Raw genomic sequence first — 18,582 nt, 5'->3', positions numbered from 1 at the left:
AATTTGAGCAAAACGTAATCATTCCTACAGAAGAAGATTGTATAGAATTTGCTTAAACAACTCCTTTGGGGCCTTGCCTAAGTTCCCTTCCACTAAGGAAGCTTCTGGCCAAATTTGGTCAAAATTACCTCATTCATTCATGACTAGTGGCGGATGCCAGACGCCACACCATTAACTCAACAGTCTTTCAGACCATGTGAGCTATAAAGGATTTTAAAGACTCTATTTGCCCTATTGTGCCCTGCTACTCCTGCCCCAGCTGGCTGAAACCAGCAAGTTTTACACAAGCGATCCATCCCATAGCGATCTTAATGCCCACCATTGTTTGATCTTTGTTTTTTAAAAGTGAAATCTTTTGTCTTCTCTCCTCCTCTGTTTCTGCTCAAAATCATAGGAAATTTGAACATTCCTTTGCAGAAATAGCGAAAATAATCTTTTACTCCCAAATCTATGATGGTCATCAGATGATAATTGACTAAAAGTTGAGTTCCCTTCACTTAAAACTGTTTCAGATGAAATTTGGACATAATCCAATAATTCATTTGCTAATTTGCCCTTTTGGGGTTCCTTCGCTATGGCCCTTGCGGCTCAGACCCACTATTTATACATCAATGAGTCCAATTCCCCAATGGTTGCTTCTGAGCAATTTTGGTAAAGTTTTACTCCATCTGTTAATGACTTTCAGTGATTTGTAGGGAAAGTTGATTGATGAACGGCAAGGAAATCCATAAACTCACTTGGCCCTCTGGGCAAGGTTAGCACATAACAAGCTATTGTTAAACTCCTCACAGGTTCTCTATAGGAGAGAACTGTAACATATATCAACTTCTGTATATCACAATATACTCAAAAGAATCACATTAATAAATTTCATTATTTCATAATTTATTTTCAAAAATAGACATCCAGATAAAATCGCAACAGGCATGTGTACACCACAAGCACTACAGAACCAAAAACAAAAGAATCTTTGGAATTTATCGTGATAAATCAACGTCTATATCCATATTTTCAAACTTTGATAAACAAAGTTTTGCAAGTCTATCATTAGCCTTAACTCCTTCGCCATCTTTATACTGGTGATAAGCAAGAAAACAGCCCCCTCTTTCTCCTCTCTCACATGCTTTGATATTGAAAGCTAAAGCTTTCTCTGGATGCTTGTCAAACTTGAATTTCTCACATCCGTATAAGTATACTTTCCCAGCCTCATAACAGCATTTTCCACTATTGTTCTGACATCCTTTTTCAAAGTATTTCATAGTTTTATTAAAATCTTGCATTTTAAAATCACTTTCTTCGGCAAATGGGATATTGGTATGCTCTGGGTGAAAGAAACCAGCCAATGCTTTACATGAATCTCCATTTCCATAGTCACATCCCAAGTTTCCATACTCAAGGAACTTTTTAGTATCTTTATATAAATTACCTGTAAAAGAAAAAACAAAATTGAGGTGAAAAACAATGTTTGATACTGTTGATATCGGAAAACATACTCTCCTCCCCCCACCTCTTCTCTAAGATATAAAGCAATGATTTCATTTATTTGGATTTCAGTATCACATACAATCTAGCGAAAAGAGAATTTTACGGAAAATGTAGAATACAATAAAATTGTATAATTGAAGTTCTATATTTAGCTTGCAAAGACAACCATCCCAATCTCCAAAGCGACTAATATGTGACTATTGATGAAGTCAAGGATGTGGGGTGGGGTGTTGGGACGTATCACAGGATAAGGAAAAGATATTGCTTTGCTGAACAGCAGTGCACTACATAGATGCGTGGGGTTATTATCGTCAGATATATTTCTAAAATATTGTAAAACCATCCTGAGTCATACCTGCTGTCAGTCAAAGACCAATATATATATATATAGTATATATGTATTACAATACATGTGTAACAATTTAATATTTCCTCATAGTAATTAAACTTCAAGAATATCTGTCAAATTTTGATAAGATATAATTATACTTTTAAAGTAAAAGAAACAAAACCCAACCTCTTGCATAATAAAAATAGTTGCTGAGGTAATAACAGCTTGGTGCATGTTTGTATGTATCACAGGCGTACTGGTATAATTTGGCTGCTTTGTCTTCACGTTTATCTACTTGAGCAAATAAGTTCCCCAGGGCGAAGCAAGCTGCAAAAACAAAAACACAATAGCAGGATTAGACTACATATTTGTCATCATATATACATGTATATAAATATATTGAAAACTTAGGTGTAATAACAACAGGTATTTCAAATCTGAAACCTTTCGATCAACAACATAACAGTATATGATGCATTGTGTTCACATATGTTTCTTAATCATGAATAACTATGCAAAAACCAAGCATCCTAATTCTGTTGTTATGGGTCCGTATTCATGAAACCATTCTCATGCTCAAGCATAGATTTTGTGCTAAAGCAGACTTTTTTATAATTCGCCTAAATCATATAAAATAATACAAATGTCAAATATAAACATTGAATATAACTTTGACTTGAAGTCCTTTCAAAATTTATTTAAAATCTTTGGCAAAATCAGTCTTATTTATTAATTTTTAACTTATACAAGGCATAAGGCTTGAGCATGAGAACAGTTTCATGAAATACTGACCCTGATCATGATATGTATGCTTTGTTCATGGTTAGCTTTATCCTATTGATTGCCAAGTAATCTATTGATCGGTGCATGTCCACTCAACTATCACCTGGTAGTTGTTATCATATACAGTGTATAAGTTGTAAATATCATTATCAATAGTAAACTGATAATTATGTTTGATTTACAATTGTTGGTTGTCTAAAGTATGACATAATATCTATATATGTAATTTAATTGCTGAACTGCTCTTTATTTCACTTAGTAATGTGGTTTTGTTCCTTCAGAATTTGTATGGAAGCCCCAAGCCACAGTCATATTTACCTATGTCATCCCTTCTAAATCACTTTAAATTTCTGTAAGTCAAAAAGCAATTTCCTTTCAAAGCTAAGCATACTGATTTATACCGATCTTAAAGAAAAATTACCCTCTTAATAATGAAAATTTCAGATTAGTATCTCGGGTGCGATCTCAAACATTTTTGAGAAAGTCATACATAATCATTTAACTTGTTTGATTAAGGATGTTCTAAAGCCTTTATAATAAACTTTCTGTTGGGGATTTGTGTGCCAGTCTACCCTGCCAGGGCTACTTGAGTATTGGTGAATGACCTGGATCTTCAAGAAGTTTATTGGAGGTATCCTGATAGGCTATGAGCTGGACAGCTCAGCTACTGACCTTGTCTACATCTACCACCATAGACACAGACAGCAACAGACTAGGCTGGAGCCTAAAGCCAGTGCCTAGGAGCCATTCAACTTCCCCTAGATCTCTATCCTCAGGGTTCTGGTTTTCAATAATCAGTTTATTTTTAAATGTTTTTAGCTTTCTTAAGGAAAACTACCAAAAAAGGTAATAAAATTATGCTGACAATATATTATCTTATCTTTTAAAACTATGATATTGTGTATTCATTCATTCATTCATGCACTTTTCAACATACAATGTGTATTCAATGAGCATTTTAATAGTTGAATTTACCGATGATTCAGTGTTAGTTCCCTTTTTTTCCTTCCATCAACCTGCTGTAATAGGAACTATCTGTATATACTAATATATATCTGGACGTTTTCCATGTATGCCTTTTTATGTGTTGTTCCAGTTTTGTATAACAGAAACTGAAGCCTTGGCAAATCTGGCTTCATTGTCAGATTTTGGCTATATAGTAACATCTGATGAACATATAGGTAAGGTACAATCACACTGCTTTCATGCAGTTCGAAAAAACATGTGACCTGAATGTTTCTGGCATATATGTCCAATTTCAGCTGAATTTTGGGAATTTCATACTTCTGTTTTTGTCCACGTACACTCCCTCCCTATATAGTAAAATACAATAGAGCAGGTCAATCCAAAATGGTGTCAATCGCTCTTTGTGTCATCCTGCCGATAAACATTCTTTAGATACAGATTCGTGTGCAGTATTTCTTTCCGCAATCACTGTTTGAATTCTGACCCTTGATTCTTCAATCACTTTTTCCATGTGAACATCATAATATAGACCATGTATGACTCCATTGTTTACATTTGCCCAGTATACCTGTCGTAAGATTTTACTATATGTGTATTCAAATCTTCCTTTACAGCCAGATTTGCTGGTGCTCCAGTACCTGGTTTAATGCTAATTAAATAGTTATGACTATGTCTTATGTTTTTTTTCAGTTTTGCATGAAAATATTTGTTTTACTTATTCTTGCATATTCTACAAGAAGTAGATCATTTGTGTATTTGGATGAAGTCACATTTAGACAGTTGTTAAAAGTGTTAGTCTGTCCACATTTACAGTATGTGGCAAGTATATGGATTCCTTAAAGAAACAGGATTTCTCGAGCATGATGAATTATCAAGACCCAGAAGACACTAACAGAAATTAAGGAAGAAATATTGAAATACAAAAATATTCATTTGGGTCAAGAACTATCAATATTTTGAACTGTCTCCCTGTTATGGTTGTTCAGGCAAATGACATCAGAGAATTCGAAATTGCTTTGGACAACTACTAGCAAAATCTAGAACTGAAATATAACCGCATGGCCAGTTGGAATTGCATCGGAAGTGATATTTGAACCAGGGATGTATATAAGAGAAGGATAGGAAACTAGGCCAAGTGGAAATTCCTTGGTGTTAGATTTTGTATTTGTTCAGTGAGTCCTAAAGCCATAAAGTCCCATATCCTTATTGCTGTTACCTAATATTATCTACCTATGCCTCTATGATGTAGTTAGTGTGGGCTAAGCACTAACCAGCTTGACCAGAGCTGTTTTGTCAGCCGGTGAGAAGAGAATCACATTTTTGTAACAAAAATTATAATAACAAATGAAAGTGATGTATCACAAAGGTTACACAAGTCAACTGGAAAATTACTAGACTTTTTAATGTCACCAATTTAAAGATGATTATTTTCCTGCAGAATTGGGTATATGATATAGAACAGTAACTCAGTTGGAAATAATTTTAACATGGATTTTGTACATAAAAATATTAAAATTGACAGAAATTATTATATTTTTTTTGCATTTTTTTTTCAATTTTTGAAATTTTTACAACAGTACAAAAAATCACATTTTCAATATTCTTAATTTTTGAATACATGAAAAATCATATCTTTTAGCATTTCCTTATACTCTTATACATGTAACTAAAGCAAGGCAAATTCATGATTTCATGAGTTGTAAAACATGGTGCTATGAACTGTTTCTAAAAAGAGAAAGAAAATGACATTTATAGATAAGAAAAGATGGAGGAAAGCACAGAGAAAAGAAAAGGTGCTTGAGGAATAATTAAGAATTCCTTTTTCATAATAATTATATTTTGATGAAAAAAACCTTTCATATATTGAATATGGGAAAAAACATCAGGGACTGGTCAAGGCTAGTTATATGGCTTTTAATTTTTGATACATGGTTTCTAGTAATATTTCCCATTTTTTCCACTCTTCTTTAACGTTCAGGAAATCATTTTTACCTTTGCCATCAGTTAGATATTTTTTAGTGGTATGCGTATCTTTAATTTGGTTCCTTAGGGCAGAAATGGACACAGCAGCTTGCAGACATCCGAAATTATTTGTCAAAATAGGTAGCACAATCAATTTGAAAATCTTTAAGCTTTTCAATACTGTGTATTTTGAAAATTTTTTTAAAAATAGAAAGTCTAGTTAACTTAAATGTCATCACTACTGCGTTACAAAGAGATATACGCAGTTTCATTTCCCACTGTATTTGGGGAAATTACCCTAATTTTGATCAGCACTTAATTTCAATCATTAGTATGTTTTCTTGTTCAATCCAATCTCACTCTCGTCCAACCATTACAAACGTATCTGTAAATATCATGTTGGATGTATTTAATAAATAAGTTAAACTTTTTGTAAAAAAGACATGCAGAGGTAATCACAGTTATTTATGTCAACCACTTTCATAGACTGCTATTTATGACCCTCCTAAAAGTACACCCAGTCAAGAAATTTTCAAGTGAATGTCAGCCAAGTTACGGATACAAAATATCAATATTCAGAGATACGTCTGTTTTTAATTCATCTTTTAATGCCTCCAGATCAGAAGATCTGGAGCATATTGTTTTTGTGCTATCTTTTGATGCTGCTTACTCTTTTTAGTAATTAAGTGATATTTTCTGAAGAGGCATACAACATTTGTTTTCACTAGTTGACGCTTTTAGAACAAGAGATCCTAGAAGGATCTTGACGTCCATCATTGTTTAATCTTGTTTGCTCTTTGAAAGTTGGATCTTTTACCTTCTTTTTCCTTCTCTGTTTTTGCTCTTGATAAGAAATTTTATTATTCCTTTGCAAAATAGCGATGATATTCTTTATCTACCAAATCCAAATAGTCACCTGGAAGCCTTTTTTTCTTCAGATCAGTCCCAAAATGAAATGGGCACAAGTAGAGACCAAAGGGAATATACATATGAAATTTGAGACAGACGCATTCAGTTCTTCTCTAGAAAATGCGGTAACAAACTTATTTTTTTAAATTCAAGATGGCCGCCTGTCAGCCATTTTGTTTTTCATATCCGTCAAAAAATCAAACAGGCACAATCTGGGACCAAGGGGAACCTTCAAATAAAATTTGAGAAAGATCCATCCAGTACTTCTCAAGAAATAGCAATAACGAAAATTGTTAATTGGCGGACGGACAACGGACGACGGACAACGGACGTAGGGCAATTTGATCACATGGTGGGCTTAAATCCCTAGTGACCTCGTCGCTCTTTGAGAAAGTTACGTAAGCCTGATTACCAAAGCTTTAAAAATGATATCGGCCTTAACATAACAGAAACACTTCACAGAATTTACCGTCTGGTTGCTTTGTTTCGAAACACTGGATTTGATTTCCCATTTTCAATTCATCAAAAGAAAGTCCGTCAGTTGCAGATCTAGGTGCAGGCTCAACCATCGTGTACCTAGTAGTAGTATATATCGGTGCAAAAGTGTGCTGTCGGAAGTGTGATACCGCATGCGTAGCGGAAATAATTTCCAATATTCCCAACAGAGGGCGTTTCGCGCCAGAATAATCAAGTAGCAAGAGGTTCCAGCCGAAATCTACTGTGGAAACAGATTTAAACAGAAAATTCCAACTTAACTTTGAGGTATACAGTAATTTACTTACATCAATATCACATTTAAATTACTGTCGATGAGAATCATTCATTAATACGACATTTAAATATGTATATAAGTTTGACAGTTGGCATGTTTACATCTATGGCCGCCATGTTTTCAATTTCGTTATGGTTTCGTCGAGGACGAAACGATTTCAAGGCGGAGTGTAACAGTACAATAATCAATTGAATTATTATATAGGAATCTGTTAATCACGCGCTTATTTGCGAATAAGAGGCCTTACACATCCGTGCATCGTTTTCCGTAGCATTGCAAAACAAGGATTGTAAATATTTTGACATAATCATCAGTTCTTGGGCCTACATGAAGACAGTAAGTTTCTGAGTCAATGAACATGTTCCCGAATCTTACACGTAAACAACCCATTTAAAATCAAGTCGACTATGCATTACACAAGAGAAGGTAAACCACCTGCCTCCTTCAATATCCTCTGAATGACGTTCAGAGTTCATAAAAAACACCAATTCGATATTTCTCTATTTTTCTCTGTATTTTAAAGAAAGTATACATCACTAAAGCATGTTTGACTTACCTCTATGTAACAAAACAAACATATGTTTCACCAAGTTTTGCTGTTAAATGTAACTCTTTGCTCTTATTATTTTTTCAATCTTGCAAGACGGAAGTGCATTGTTCCATTTAAAAAATATAAATAATTTCATTCATTATAATTGTAGATTCTAAATGTCAACTGATTGACTTGCTCCTTCAGAATCTGTTTCTGATTTGGTTTGATTGATTGAGGAAGTTTTTTGAGGAACTGTTCTAAGGATCACTAAGGCAAACGGTTTACCCTCTCTTGTATGATGCATAATTGACTGGATTTTACTCTTTAGAAAAATTGATAATAACTGGAAGTTGACACTAACAATTGACTAAACACTAAAGTGAACTTACTGTTTTGTTTATTGCGTAAATTATTTAAGGACAAAAAATTGTAATTGCTCCTTTTTTCCCCATATGCACTGATTTTGCTATTCTTTGAAAGATGTAACCAGCTATCATCAATTATTGGAATGATCACATAATATTTACTGTTTACTCGTTGCCAAATTCTACATGACACTTGAGTTAAAAGCATTGCTCCATAGTTCATGAATGAGAACTTATTTCCTGAACATTAGAACAGTCCAAAGGTATTAGACATGGCTGACAAAAATAGCTTATCAATTGATGAAATGTTCACATTTGAAACATGAACTTTTTCGGTGTAGAAATAGTGTTTGTTAGTAATGAGCATTCAGATGTTGTTAAACTCTGCATATCAAAAGCCAGCGTTGAGATTCTAATTTAAACACTGCAGTCAATAACTTCAGCAATGAATGACTTGATGAAAGCTTAAAATGTTGACCTTCTGATTTTGTAACCAGGTAGATTGTTGATGGTGGGCTATTCAAATCGCCCTACATCGGTGGTCTATCTTCCATAAACCAGTTTTGTTATCATTGTCTTGAGAAGTACAGGATGGATCTTTCTTAAATTTCATATGTAGATTCTCTTGTGTCCCTAGTTGTGCCCACTTAATTTGGGACTGATCAGAAAGACAAAATTTCAGACTGGTAGCCGTCTTGGATTTTGGAAGATTGTTATTGCTTTTTCTTGAGAATTACAACATAGATATTTCTTAAGTTATGTGTGTTTGTTTCTTGTTGTGTCTGTTGATTTTGGTTCTGATCAGATGGCCACCTTGGTGTTTGACTTTCAAAGTTTGTTATCGCTATTTCTTGAGAAATTCTGCACAAATCTTTCTCAAGTATATGTTTCTCTTGATCCTGAGTTGTGTCTGTCTGATTTTGAGACTGATAAAAAAATGGCTGACAGGTGGCCATCTTGGATTTTGTCTTGTAAAGATGGTTATCCCTGTTTCTTGAGAACTACTGAATGGATCTGTCTCAAATTTCATATATCTGTTTCCTTTTGTCGCTACTTGTGTCAAACGGAAAATTACTCAGGTTTTAATCTCATAATTTTTTAAAGGATTAACTTCATATTTCTGGCTGAATCTGTTTATATTTGGTGGCATTTCAGTCATAAATTCTTTAAACATTTCATTGTGTTTTTCAAAAATATCACTAGTTAACAGAAAATGCTTGTACAATAGTTAGCACAATCAATTTGAAAATTACTCAGCTTTCTACTACTTATTGTTTTCAAAACATTATGTACTTTAGGAGAATAAGGTGTATACAGTATATGCAGGAAGACCAGTTATCTAGAATTTCTTCCCTGTAGCCTTCCTATCCCTCTATACTAGGTCCCTTCATTAACCTTAGTCAGACAAGGACATGTAGAGGCAATAATCTAGATTAATTGCCTTGATAAAAACCTTCAACCTCGCTTTCATAACTTTGAATATTGTAAAATATACATTTCCAATCTTTTTGTGGTTTAAAAACCATGCAAAGGTATAAAACAAAAAATGTAGTAACTAAAAAATGGGTGTGACAGTGAAGTACAGAATTGATCATTTTGTTACCGAGTGTAAGGAATTGAGGCTCCTTCACTCAGTCCTACTCTTATTTGTATGCTTGGGGAGCAAATGACACAGGAAGAAAGCTTCTCTGATTCTAGATATTGACCGTATGATATACATGTATATTGCATGGCAACAGAATACATATGTCAGAGAGAGAATTATCCAATGAAACTGTTTCCCCCAAATATATATCGTATGTTTTAGTGTACAAATAAGGTACGTTAAGTTTTGCAGATCAAGTCAAATTTTTGAGATGCAGATCTTTTGATAGTAGGTTCAACAATTTGTTTTTTCGGTGTTATTGGCGTAGCTTGAGTCTGTGTAATTGAAAAGGGTTTTTTTATATATTGAAATTTGAAGCAATTTTGTAAACTTAGCAATGTTAATTACAACTAAACTTTTTTTTTCCAGATACATCAGTTAGCAGAAGAAACCTACTAATGTGATGGTGACTTAGATGTAAACCTGAAGTGATTTACACCTTGTTGAGAATGGGATTTAGGATGATTGTCATACCAGACAGTAGATCTACCATTTAATCTAGTCATGAACCATAAAAAAATGGGAAAGACAGGTCACCAATACCTTTGTGCTAAGAAAATGGTGCTGAAAAAATACAGAAAACAGAGGTTTGGTGTAAGGAAGAAATGTCTACCTTCAATACCACATATTCTTGACCCTGATACTGTTAACACAAAATTCAAACTTCAAAGGCAGCACATTGGCAGGTTACAATCACACAGAACTTTCAGCAGCTCTACCCGAATGGAAGATGAAACATTCACTTTATCTCAGTTGGTAACTTCTAGTCTCTCACATACCAATGTTTGTTCAGAATTTCCCATTTCCGAGATAGGGAGTGAGTTATCTGGAAATAGAGGCAATGGAAATTCCCCGTTCAATAGCAGTAATAGTTGTGGTTCACCAGAAAGTGCTGTGTTACAGACAAGTTATGTTCCAAGATGTTCTAAGCAAGGTCAAGTGTCAGTTACTGAAGGTACTGTATGTAACAAACTAAATGACTGCGACAAATGTAGCTTAACTCCTGAACAAAATAATAACCTCGGAACAGAAGGTGGATGTGGATGTCCTTCCAGGAATGAAAACACACCAATCAGGGATACAGAGGAAAGCATCATTGATGTGGTGTCACTGGACGAAGAGGAGAGTGTTGTAGATGAAAAAGACTCTGTAAGTCAAGAAAAAATAAATAATGCCTCCAATGCCTTTGATCTGGAAGAGTGCCTAGACAAAAGAAAGCCACTTTCTGTGGATGTTTCAGTGGCTGAGCAGCTCTCTTCCAGTGTGCCATTACCATGTAAAGTTAATCACCAAAAAACGTCCAGGTCATCCGTCTCCCCTGTCAATTGGCAGCAGCAATTCATGTCCTTCCTCTCCACCACACCAGAACCCAGCTTTACTGATGATGCACCATTGCATCTGTCAACAAACAAGAGCCAGTCACATTCCTCACGTAAGAAAAGATCTCGAAAAGTTCGAAGTAGCATGTGTCCATGTTGTGTAGGGACTTCATCTCACTCTATTCATGGAAAGAGGACAAAACATCACAGTGGGCATTCTCGCAAACACAGTCTGTCCAGAGAACACAAACATTTCATTCGTGATATGGTTCAGCTTGTGTCTTTGAGAAACAAAATTGTGACACTCTTCTGCAGCATATTTCCTCAATGCCAGGAATTCATTCGTTCTATGAATCCTGACAGTGAAAAAGTGGATTTACTCATAGATCAAGTGGTTGACATCCTACAGACTCCAGAACCATTTGACATTGATCATCTGGAAAGTGAGAAAGATGATGTCAAGTCACTAGCAACATATTCTGATAGTGGTACAGACCCTGTAGACCTGTCAGAATATCCTAGTTTGGAAAAGCCTGATGACATATTCTTTGCAGACAAAGATTCCGATGACATGCCTGTTCTTGATGATTACAGTGCAGATGACAAGACACAAGATGAAGAAGTATCTGTCTCAAAGGGTCATAGTTATTCTGAAGACTTTTTAGTATTTTTGGAAAAGACCAGAGCAAATCATGAACACCAAACATTAGATCAGGATACAAATATGTTAGATCCAGGAGGCAATTCGTTACTATTGCAGTCAGGTCCGTCAGAGGTATTTGGTAAATCAGACAACAAACTTTTTGATTTGAAAAACTTCAATAGTGCGTATTCTGAAGGTGATTCAGAAACTCAGAATGATAATAGTGCACAGGTCAGGGATTGCAGAGACTGTTGTCCCAAATACTTCACTGAAGAGGGGCCAAATACTGATCTTGGGACCAGTTGTTATTCAAAGTGCAATACTAATCATAAAGTTGGGTCATGTGTGATTTCAATTTCAGGGCAAGCTGATAAGAGCAAGACCTCAGAACTGCCAGGAGAGAAATTTCAGGGATCTTTTCAAGAATTTCTGAATTCTAGCAGGAAACGAGATTCAAATCAAGAAATGCATGATTCAAGTTGTGACGAGGAGGAAGTAGAAAACCAAGCAACTTCATTTACCAGCATCAGTTCTCATCAGGCCATACATCTACCTGCCTATTCAGACATCTCCGAAGCAAGCAGAATGTCAAGTGTCTCGCCCTTTGATTGGACAGGGGGTGTAGATACACCTCTGTTTGGTAAACAGGAGTCTAAGTCTAGTTTCTCTCACAGAACGGAATCTCGAACAACAAAGCCAGACAGTAAATTCTGTATTAGTGATTTACATTTAGGTGATGCTGATAATGCTCCTGATGGAGACACAGCTTCATCAGCGGCAGTCATTGACAAAGATTTGTCATGTGATCAATCGCAATCCGGTGTTAAACAGACAAAAACTATAAAAATATATGAATCGTATGTAGAATTGTGTAGAAAACCCAAAATATGTTTAAAAGCCCTCAAACACAGACTCAATGCATTGCTAACATGGTTGTTACCAAGTGCAAATATAGGCAGTGCATATTTCAAGAGTTTTGACAATCTTGAATATTTGCTAGATGTTCTAATCTACTGCAACACAGTGAATGATGACACAAATTCTCTAGGTAAAGATAGAAATTAAGATTATCAAAGGAAACATGACCAAGTACAAACACTACTAGTTGTTAGTAGAATATATTTGATCCTTAATATTACATTGTGATGGTTCCAGTCTGACTGGACGTTTGTTTGCAATAGTATTTGTCATTAATGTCAACAACTGTCTTCATTTTAGAAATGAATTTTTTTTTTCCCTGATGGTTATAAATGTATGTGTCCAGATGAAGTTGTGCTCTATTTATGATTTGTTATGCAGGGTTTTCCATCAGAAAGCTTCATTATGATAGAATATATTCCTGTTTCTGATAGATAGAACTTCAAATATACTTCTGTTTCTGGTTTCTTCATTAGATTTTAATTATAAATATGCAATGTTCTCAACACATTGTTTTCTGGTATACATTACTAAATATTAAACAAGACAGAAACAGTCCATATATATATCAATGAATTGATGTTGTATACCCTAAATTGACTTGTGTTTTGTGATATTTTCCTATATCTATCTTCAGGTAAACTGAATTCGTTCTATTTTGAATTGGTCTTTCAAGTTCTGCTGACAAGCTTATTATTTAACGGTATTTATTTCTGACAGTATTGCTTGTAAAGCAGTAGCTTGCTAAGTTTTTAAAACAAATTTTGGTCTTTTCACTTCTATGTGTATCTGTGCTGTCAGGTCAAGATCAAGTTTATTCAAGTAACTGATATAGATATTAATTAAATTCTTGATAATTATGTATAATGTAATATTTCATAGCTTAGCAATTACAAAGTGCTGACATTGATGACTGAATTAACAATACAATTAGATTAAAAATGACAGACAAACATAGTTAACTTAGTTCAGCCCTCATATCTGGAATTCTTATTGTCAAATATAGAGCTGCAGTTGAATTAAAGGTCCACATATCTGGAATTCTCATTGGCAAATATAGAGCTGCAGTTGAATTAAAGGCCCACATATCAGGAATTCTTATTGGCAAGTACAGAGCTGCAGTTGAATTAAAGGTCCACATATCTGGAACTCTCATTGGCAAATATAGAGCTGCAGTTGAATTAAAGGTCCACATATCTGGAATTCTTATTGGCAGATATAGAGCTGCAGTTGAATAAAAAGGTCCACATATCAGGAATTCTTATTGGCAAATGTAGAGCTGCAGTTGAATTAAAGGTCCACATATCTGGAATTCTTATTGGCAAATATAGAACTACAGTTGAATAAAAAGGCCCACATATCTGGAACTCTCATTGGCAAATATAGAACTACAGTTGAATAAAAAGGTCCACATATCTGGAACTCTCATTGGCAAATATAGAGCTGCAGTTGAGTTTACATTTGGTATATACATGTGCTTGGTATGTATGTAATGTAATTAATTTTGAAGAGAGCCTTCATCATATTACGTTTAAAGTTCAATGGTAAGATGACACATTTAATTTTTGTGTACACAGTACTCTCCCTTTATGATAATGACTTATTAATGACAAAATCCCATATTGACGGGGTGTATTTGTTATGTTTAGGTAAATACCTGTTTATGTGAAGTTTGGCAGTTATATCAAATATGAATTTTGAAAAATCACAGTTTTAATGATTGAAGGTTAAAAATTTTGATGAAAGTTATTATTAGCATGTTCAATATAGTGTGTTCGAATTAGAGTGAAAGCTACATGTAACAAAAAACATTTTCTCTATGAATTTTGATTGTTTCAATAGTTATTGAAGATGAACTTGAGAAAGTATTTCAATACCTGAACTATTACTTTTCTGATTGTTTTAAAATTATAGACAAAGTAAGATTAATTCCATGTAATGCACATAATGTGTTTTATCATCTGTTCTAATCTGATGCAATGATTGCATATAATTCATGGGAAGAACACACAAGAGAATTTCTTACAATGTCGCTTTTGTTAATGGATCTGATTAGTAAGTGTATGTTATATGTATAATGCGACAGTAGTATTGCTGTGTTGTACTTTCGTTGTTAGAGGCCGTTTTAATTGATATGCTATGTTGTATTTCTATTTTGTATTTTCCTAGTGTTACATCGTTAAATGCTGGCTACATCAATCAACACAGAACAGTTTTAGAGTTGTTGGACACTGATAAAACATTTAGTACACAGATGTATGTGTTGATCAATTTAAAGGGAATGTTCAAATGTATTGAATTGTTAAGTAACAGAGAAACTTATTATAAATCAGTTAGTGTATATAATGGCTTGTAAAAATTTTTCACCAAAGATAACCTGGTGTGAGATTAACATTTTATATAACAATCTGTTGGCTGTGACTGAGTACAGAAAGCAATACATGTAGACAGCAGAACTAATGCACAATAGAGATGAAAGCAGAGGACTTAATTCAGCTCAATCCCTATTAGAATTCAAATATTGTGAGTTCTATGTTTTTGTTCTGTGAATTATGATAATGATAATCATATACATCTGTGCCAGGGATTTTTAGTATTGTTATGTGATTTTTTAAGTACCTTCAGTATATCTGTACAGAAAAGTAACTTATGATATCTCGGATAGATTCCCAAGCCGTCCATATACAGGTGAATTTAAACATAGTTAAATCCAAACAAATAAGTACTAATTACATTTATTGTGTCAAAGTGAGTCTGGATTTTGTATTTGACTGTCAACTATTTCTGCGATATATTAACAAGTTGTTTCCAGGCAAAATAATTAGATTAGTATCCTTTAAGAATCTCAGCCTGTCATTACAATATGTATATATATTTATCACACAAAAACGCATCGAGTTTTTTACAAATGAAATTGTTTCAGTAGAGGGTTATTTAAGGCCAATTTCAAACATTACATATTGTTTCGTGTCAATAATTTTGAAGAGAGAATGATGTACAAGAATCTTCAGAAATACCGGTAGATTGAACTTCTTGATATTTCTATAGGCTTTGACTCGGTGGAAATTGTGATTATTCATAACATAGTGAACACAAGATCAGTACCAAAATAATGTAGTTTTGTTTTCATTGATTGAAATAACAAATGAACATCAGCTTAAGTTTCTCATCAACATCTCTACCTAGTTTCTGTTACACATTTCTCACCAATATCTCGGCACCAGTCCAGGTTACACATTTCTCACCAACATCTCTACATAGTGCAGGTTACACATTTCTCACCAACATCCCAGCACCAACCCAGTTTACACATTTCTCACCAACATCTCAGCACCAACCCAGTTTACACATTTCTCACCAACATCTCTGCACCAGCCCAGGTTCCACATTTCTCACCAACATCTCAGCACCAACCCAGGTTACACATTTCTCACCAACATCTCTACATAGTGCAGGTTACACATTTCTTACCAACATCTCAGCACCAGTCCAGGTTACACATTTCTCACCAACATCTCAGCACCAGCCCAAGTTACACATTTCTCACCAACATCTCAGCACCAACCCAGGTTACACATTTCTCACCAACATCTCAGCACCAACCCAGGTTACACATTTCTCACCAACATCCCAACACCAGCAGTCCAGGCTACACATTTCTTGCATTTCAACACCTAACCGAGTTAAGCATTTCTCACCACCAATTATATTGATAAAAGTCCAGGCTACACATTTCTCACAAACATCTTGAAACCAGCACAGACTTGTTTTTTTTTTTTTTTTTAACAAATATCTTGACAAGTCTGGGTTAAATATTTCTCATCAGCATTATGACCAAGCCCAGGTTTCCCCATTTCCCACCAGTTTCTTAAGCTTGACACCACCACAGGTTACACATTTCTCATCAACACCTCAACATTATCAACATCCCTGTACATGATAAATATATATGCAAAGTGTTTACCTAGGAGTATATAGAATTAATACTTCAACATAGCAATGATTGAAACATAGGGCAAAAAAAATTGAGTTTACTCTTTGTATGTAAGTAGACATGTTTGATAGCAGTAATCCTGTTTATGTAATGGAAGATTTTGTTGTTGTATAGTGTACAGAGAACGCCTATATAATAGGCTGTAGTACTTAATTGTTTTTACTGTTAGGTTTGTCACTGTTAAATGTATTGTTAAAAATGTGATACCTGTTATATAGTGTGTATGAACCTAATGTTAATTCTGTGAGTACCATACTGGTACAGTGTTATCTTTAGAATGTATCCAGTTTCTTGCCTTTGTGATGTTCAACATGCATGTTAGTTGTTTACCTTTTGACCACTAGAGTCTGAGGCTATTGTAGATCTTACATCTTCACATATTTTTCCCGTCTTCTCTCTGTATGGAGATCTCAAAGATATGAAATTTTCAATCAAACTGATTTGGCAGTGAGTCAAAAATGTTGATTTTAATGCAGTAGTGGAACATTAATTTTCTTCTTGTTGGTACTTATGAGTTAGAATTTGGTAAGATTTTGGGATTGTGATAAATTAGACCATTCATACTGATGGTATTGTTATTTGATTGTTAAATATCCAGATGTTTTAGTGTTCCCCCCCCCCCCCCCCACCCCCGCATTATATTTACCAATATATAGAAATAATAGTATGGTATAGTGATTTTGCTTCTTAGAGCACACTGGAAAGACCTTTTTTTATTTTTATAGCATACACAAAAATTCTTGTATCTATAAGACAATTCATTTATTTCACAATGACACATAGATAATAGTGGTACTTTTTCAATACGATTTATAGAGAAGCAATACAAAGCAGTGTACCCAATCATAGAAAAGGACTGGACTTTAAAAATTCTGGGAGTTCTAGACCTAACAGCCAATGTAGGTAGGATACTTATTTTAGTATGTACTTATGTTGGTAGATGTTGTTGAAATAATGAGAAAGTTTGATTTGTATAAATTCTACACATCATTACCATGACAATTTCTACCTTAATTTTACACTAGCTGTGGCAGGACAAAACATCAACTAGTTGTATAAAGAGTCATAAATTGGTCATTCTCAGGTAAATATTTTCTCAGGATGATAAACAATTGGTGGTCAATATTTCAAATTCACCTCCATCATTGGAATGTGGAAGCTTACAGCAAAATATTTCACAGGAAAATAAGGGCGGAATTAGCTTACTCAAAATCCATTCATAGTTGGAAATGAAATGTTGGGGGATATGATATTTGATTCTTGTGAGCATGGCTGTTAATTGACATTTTATAAACTTGTATGCCTAGGACAAGAGAATTTGATTACGTGTAAAGGTTACAGCGCGGGAATGAAAGGAAATAAACACCACGGCAGTTTACCCCTTCATTCCCTTGATGTAAGTTCTGCCTTTCTTGTGCAATTTTCAAATTCATTTTGGTATATTGTTCAGAATGATTGACATTTTGGAGATGGATTTATCAAAAATATATGATTACTTTTGATGAAGATGGTTGTAAATCAGGCATGTATCATTGCATCCTTTATTATGGTGTTTGAGTTTGGTGAATATTATTCATAGAACATTTCTCTTACGCTATTCCATGAAGAACCCATCATTAATAAAGACTTGTTATCAAAAGTTCCTCAACTCTGACCTATTTGGCAGCAAATCAGGTGTACCATGGCTTAAATTTCATGAAAGTTTTAAGTTTTTGCAAACTCAGTTTTTTGTTATTTAGGTTTGAACTATTGTTTTTTGTCCATGATCATGAATAATTGACACTGGGCATATTTGTCCGGATAATGCTTAGTTGGTATATTGTGCATATTTGTCAAAAAAAAAAAAAAAAAAAATGACACACAAATTTTTCTAGCTAAAATATTTTACATGGCAGCCTGATATAAAGTAGAAGACATAGATGTTGTGATAATGATTTTGCGTTGAAAGTCCATTATTG

General features: G+C 34.3%; 2 protein-coding genes across 2 annotated transcripts; one reads left to right on the top strand and one right to left on the bottom strand.

Moving 5' to 3' along the window:
• Positions 1–868: 868 nt before the first annotated feature.
• Positions 869–7,022, bottom strand: LOC132552200 (cytochrome c oxidase assembly factor 7B-like). Its single transcript, XM_060216349.1, has 3 exons — positions 6,906–7,022; positions 2,003–2,143; positions 869–1,426 (listed from the first exon to the last, which is right to left on the bottom strand). The coding sequence occupies exons 1-3, from the start codon at positions 7,003–7,005 to the stop codon at positions 978–980; spliced, it is 690 nt and encodes a 229-aa protein (XP_060072332.1). The 5' UTR covers positions 7,006–7,022; the 3' UTR covers positions 869–977.
• A 3,232-nt stretch (positions 7,023–10,254) lies between these two features.
• On the top strand, positions 10,255–12,777 carry LOC132552148 (uncharacterized). Its single transcript, XM_060216289.1, has one exon. The coding sequence runs from the start codon at positions 10,255–10,257 to the stop codon at positions 12,775–12,777; it is 2,523 nt and encodes an 840-aa protein (XP_060072272.1).
• Positions 12,778–18,582: the final 5,805 nt, after the last annotated feature.

The sequence above is a fragment of the Ylistrum balloti genome, unplaced genomic scaffold, assembly GCF_031769215.1.
Source record: "Ylistrum balloti isolate Yb309-2 unplaced genomic scaffold, AGI_CSIRO_Ybal_v1 Utg370240, whole genome shotgun sequence".
NCBI classification, from domain to species: domain Eukaryota; kingdom Metazoa; phylum Mollusca; class Bivalvia; order Pectinida; family Pectinidae; genus Ylistrum; species Ylistrum balloti.
The sequence above is the reverse complement of the archived record's forward strand: the minus strand, read 5'-3'. Positions and strand labels throughout refer to the sequence as shown.

Bases quoted from the DNA above. Each gene is read 5' to 3' on its own strand.
- LOC132552148 (XM_060216289.1), top strand. From the start codon at position 10,255: ATGAACCATAAAAAAATGGGAAAGACAGGTCACCAATACCTTTGTGCT.
- LOC132552200 (XM_060216349.1), bottom strand. From the start codon at position 7,005: ATGGTTGAGCCTGCACCTAGATCTGCAACTGACGGACTTTCTTTTGAT. The intron at 2,144-6,905 runs GTAAATTCTGTG...TTGTTTTTGCAG, and splicing joins CGAAACAAAGCAACCAGACG to CTTGCTTCGCCCTGGGGAAC. The intron at 1,427-2,002 runs GTTGGGTTTTGT...TTTCTTTTACAG, and splicing joins CTATTTTTATTATGCAAGAG to GTAATTTATATAAAGATACT.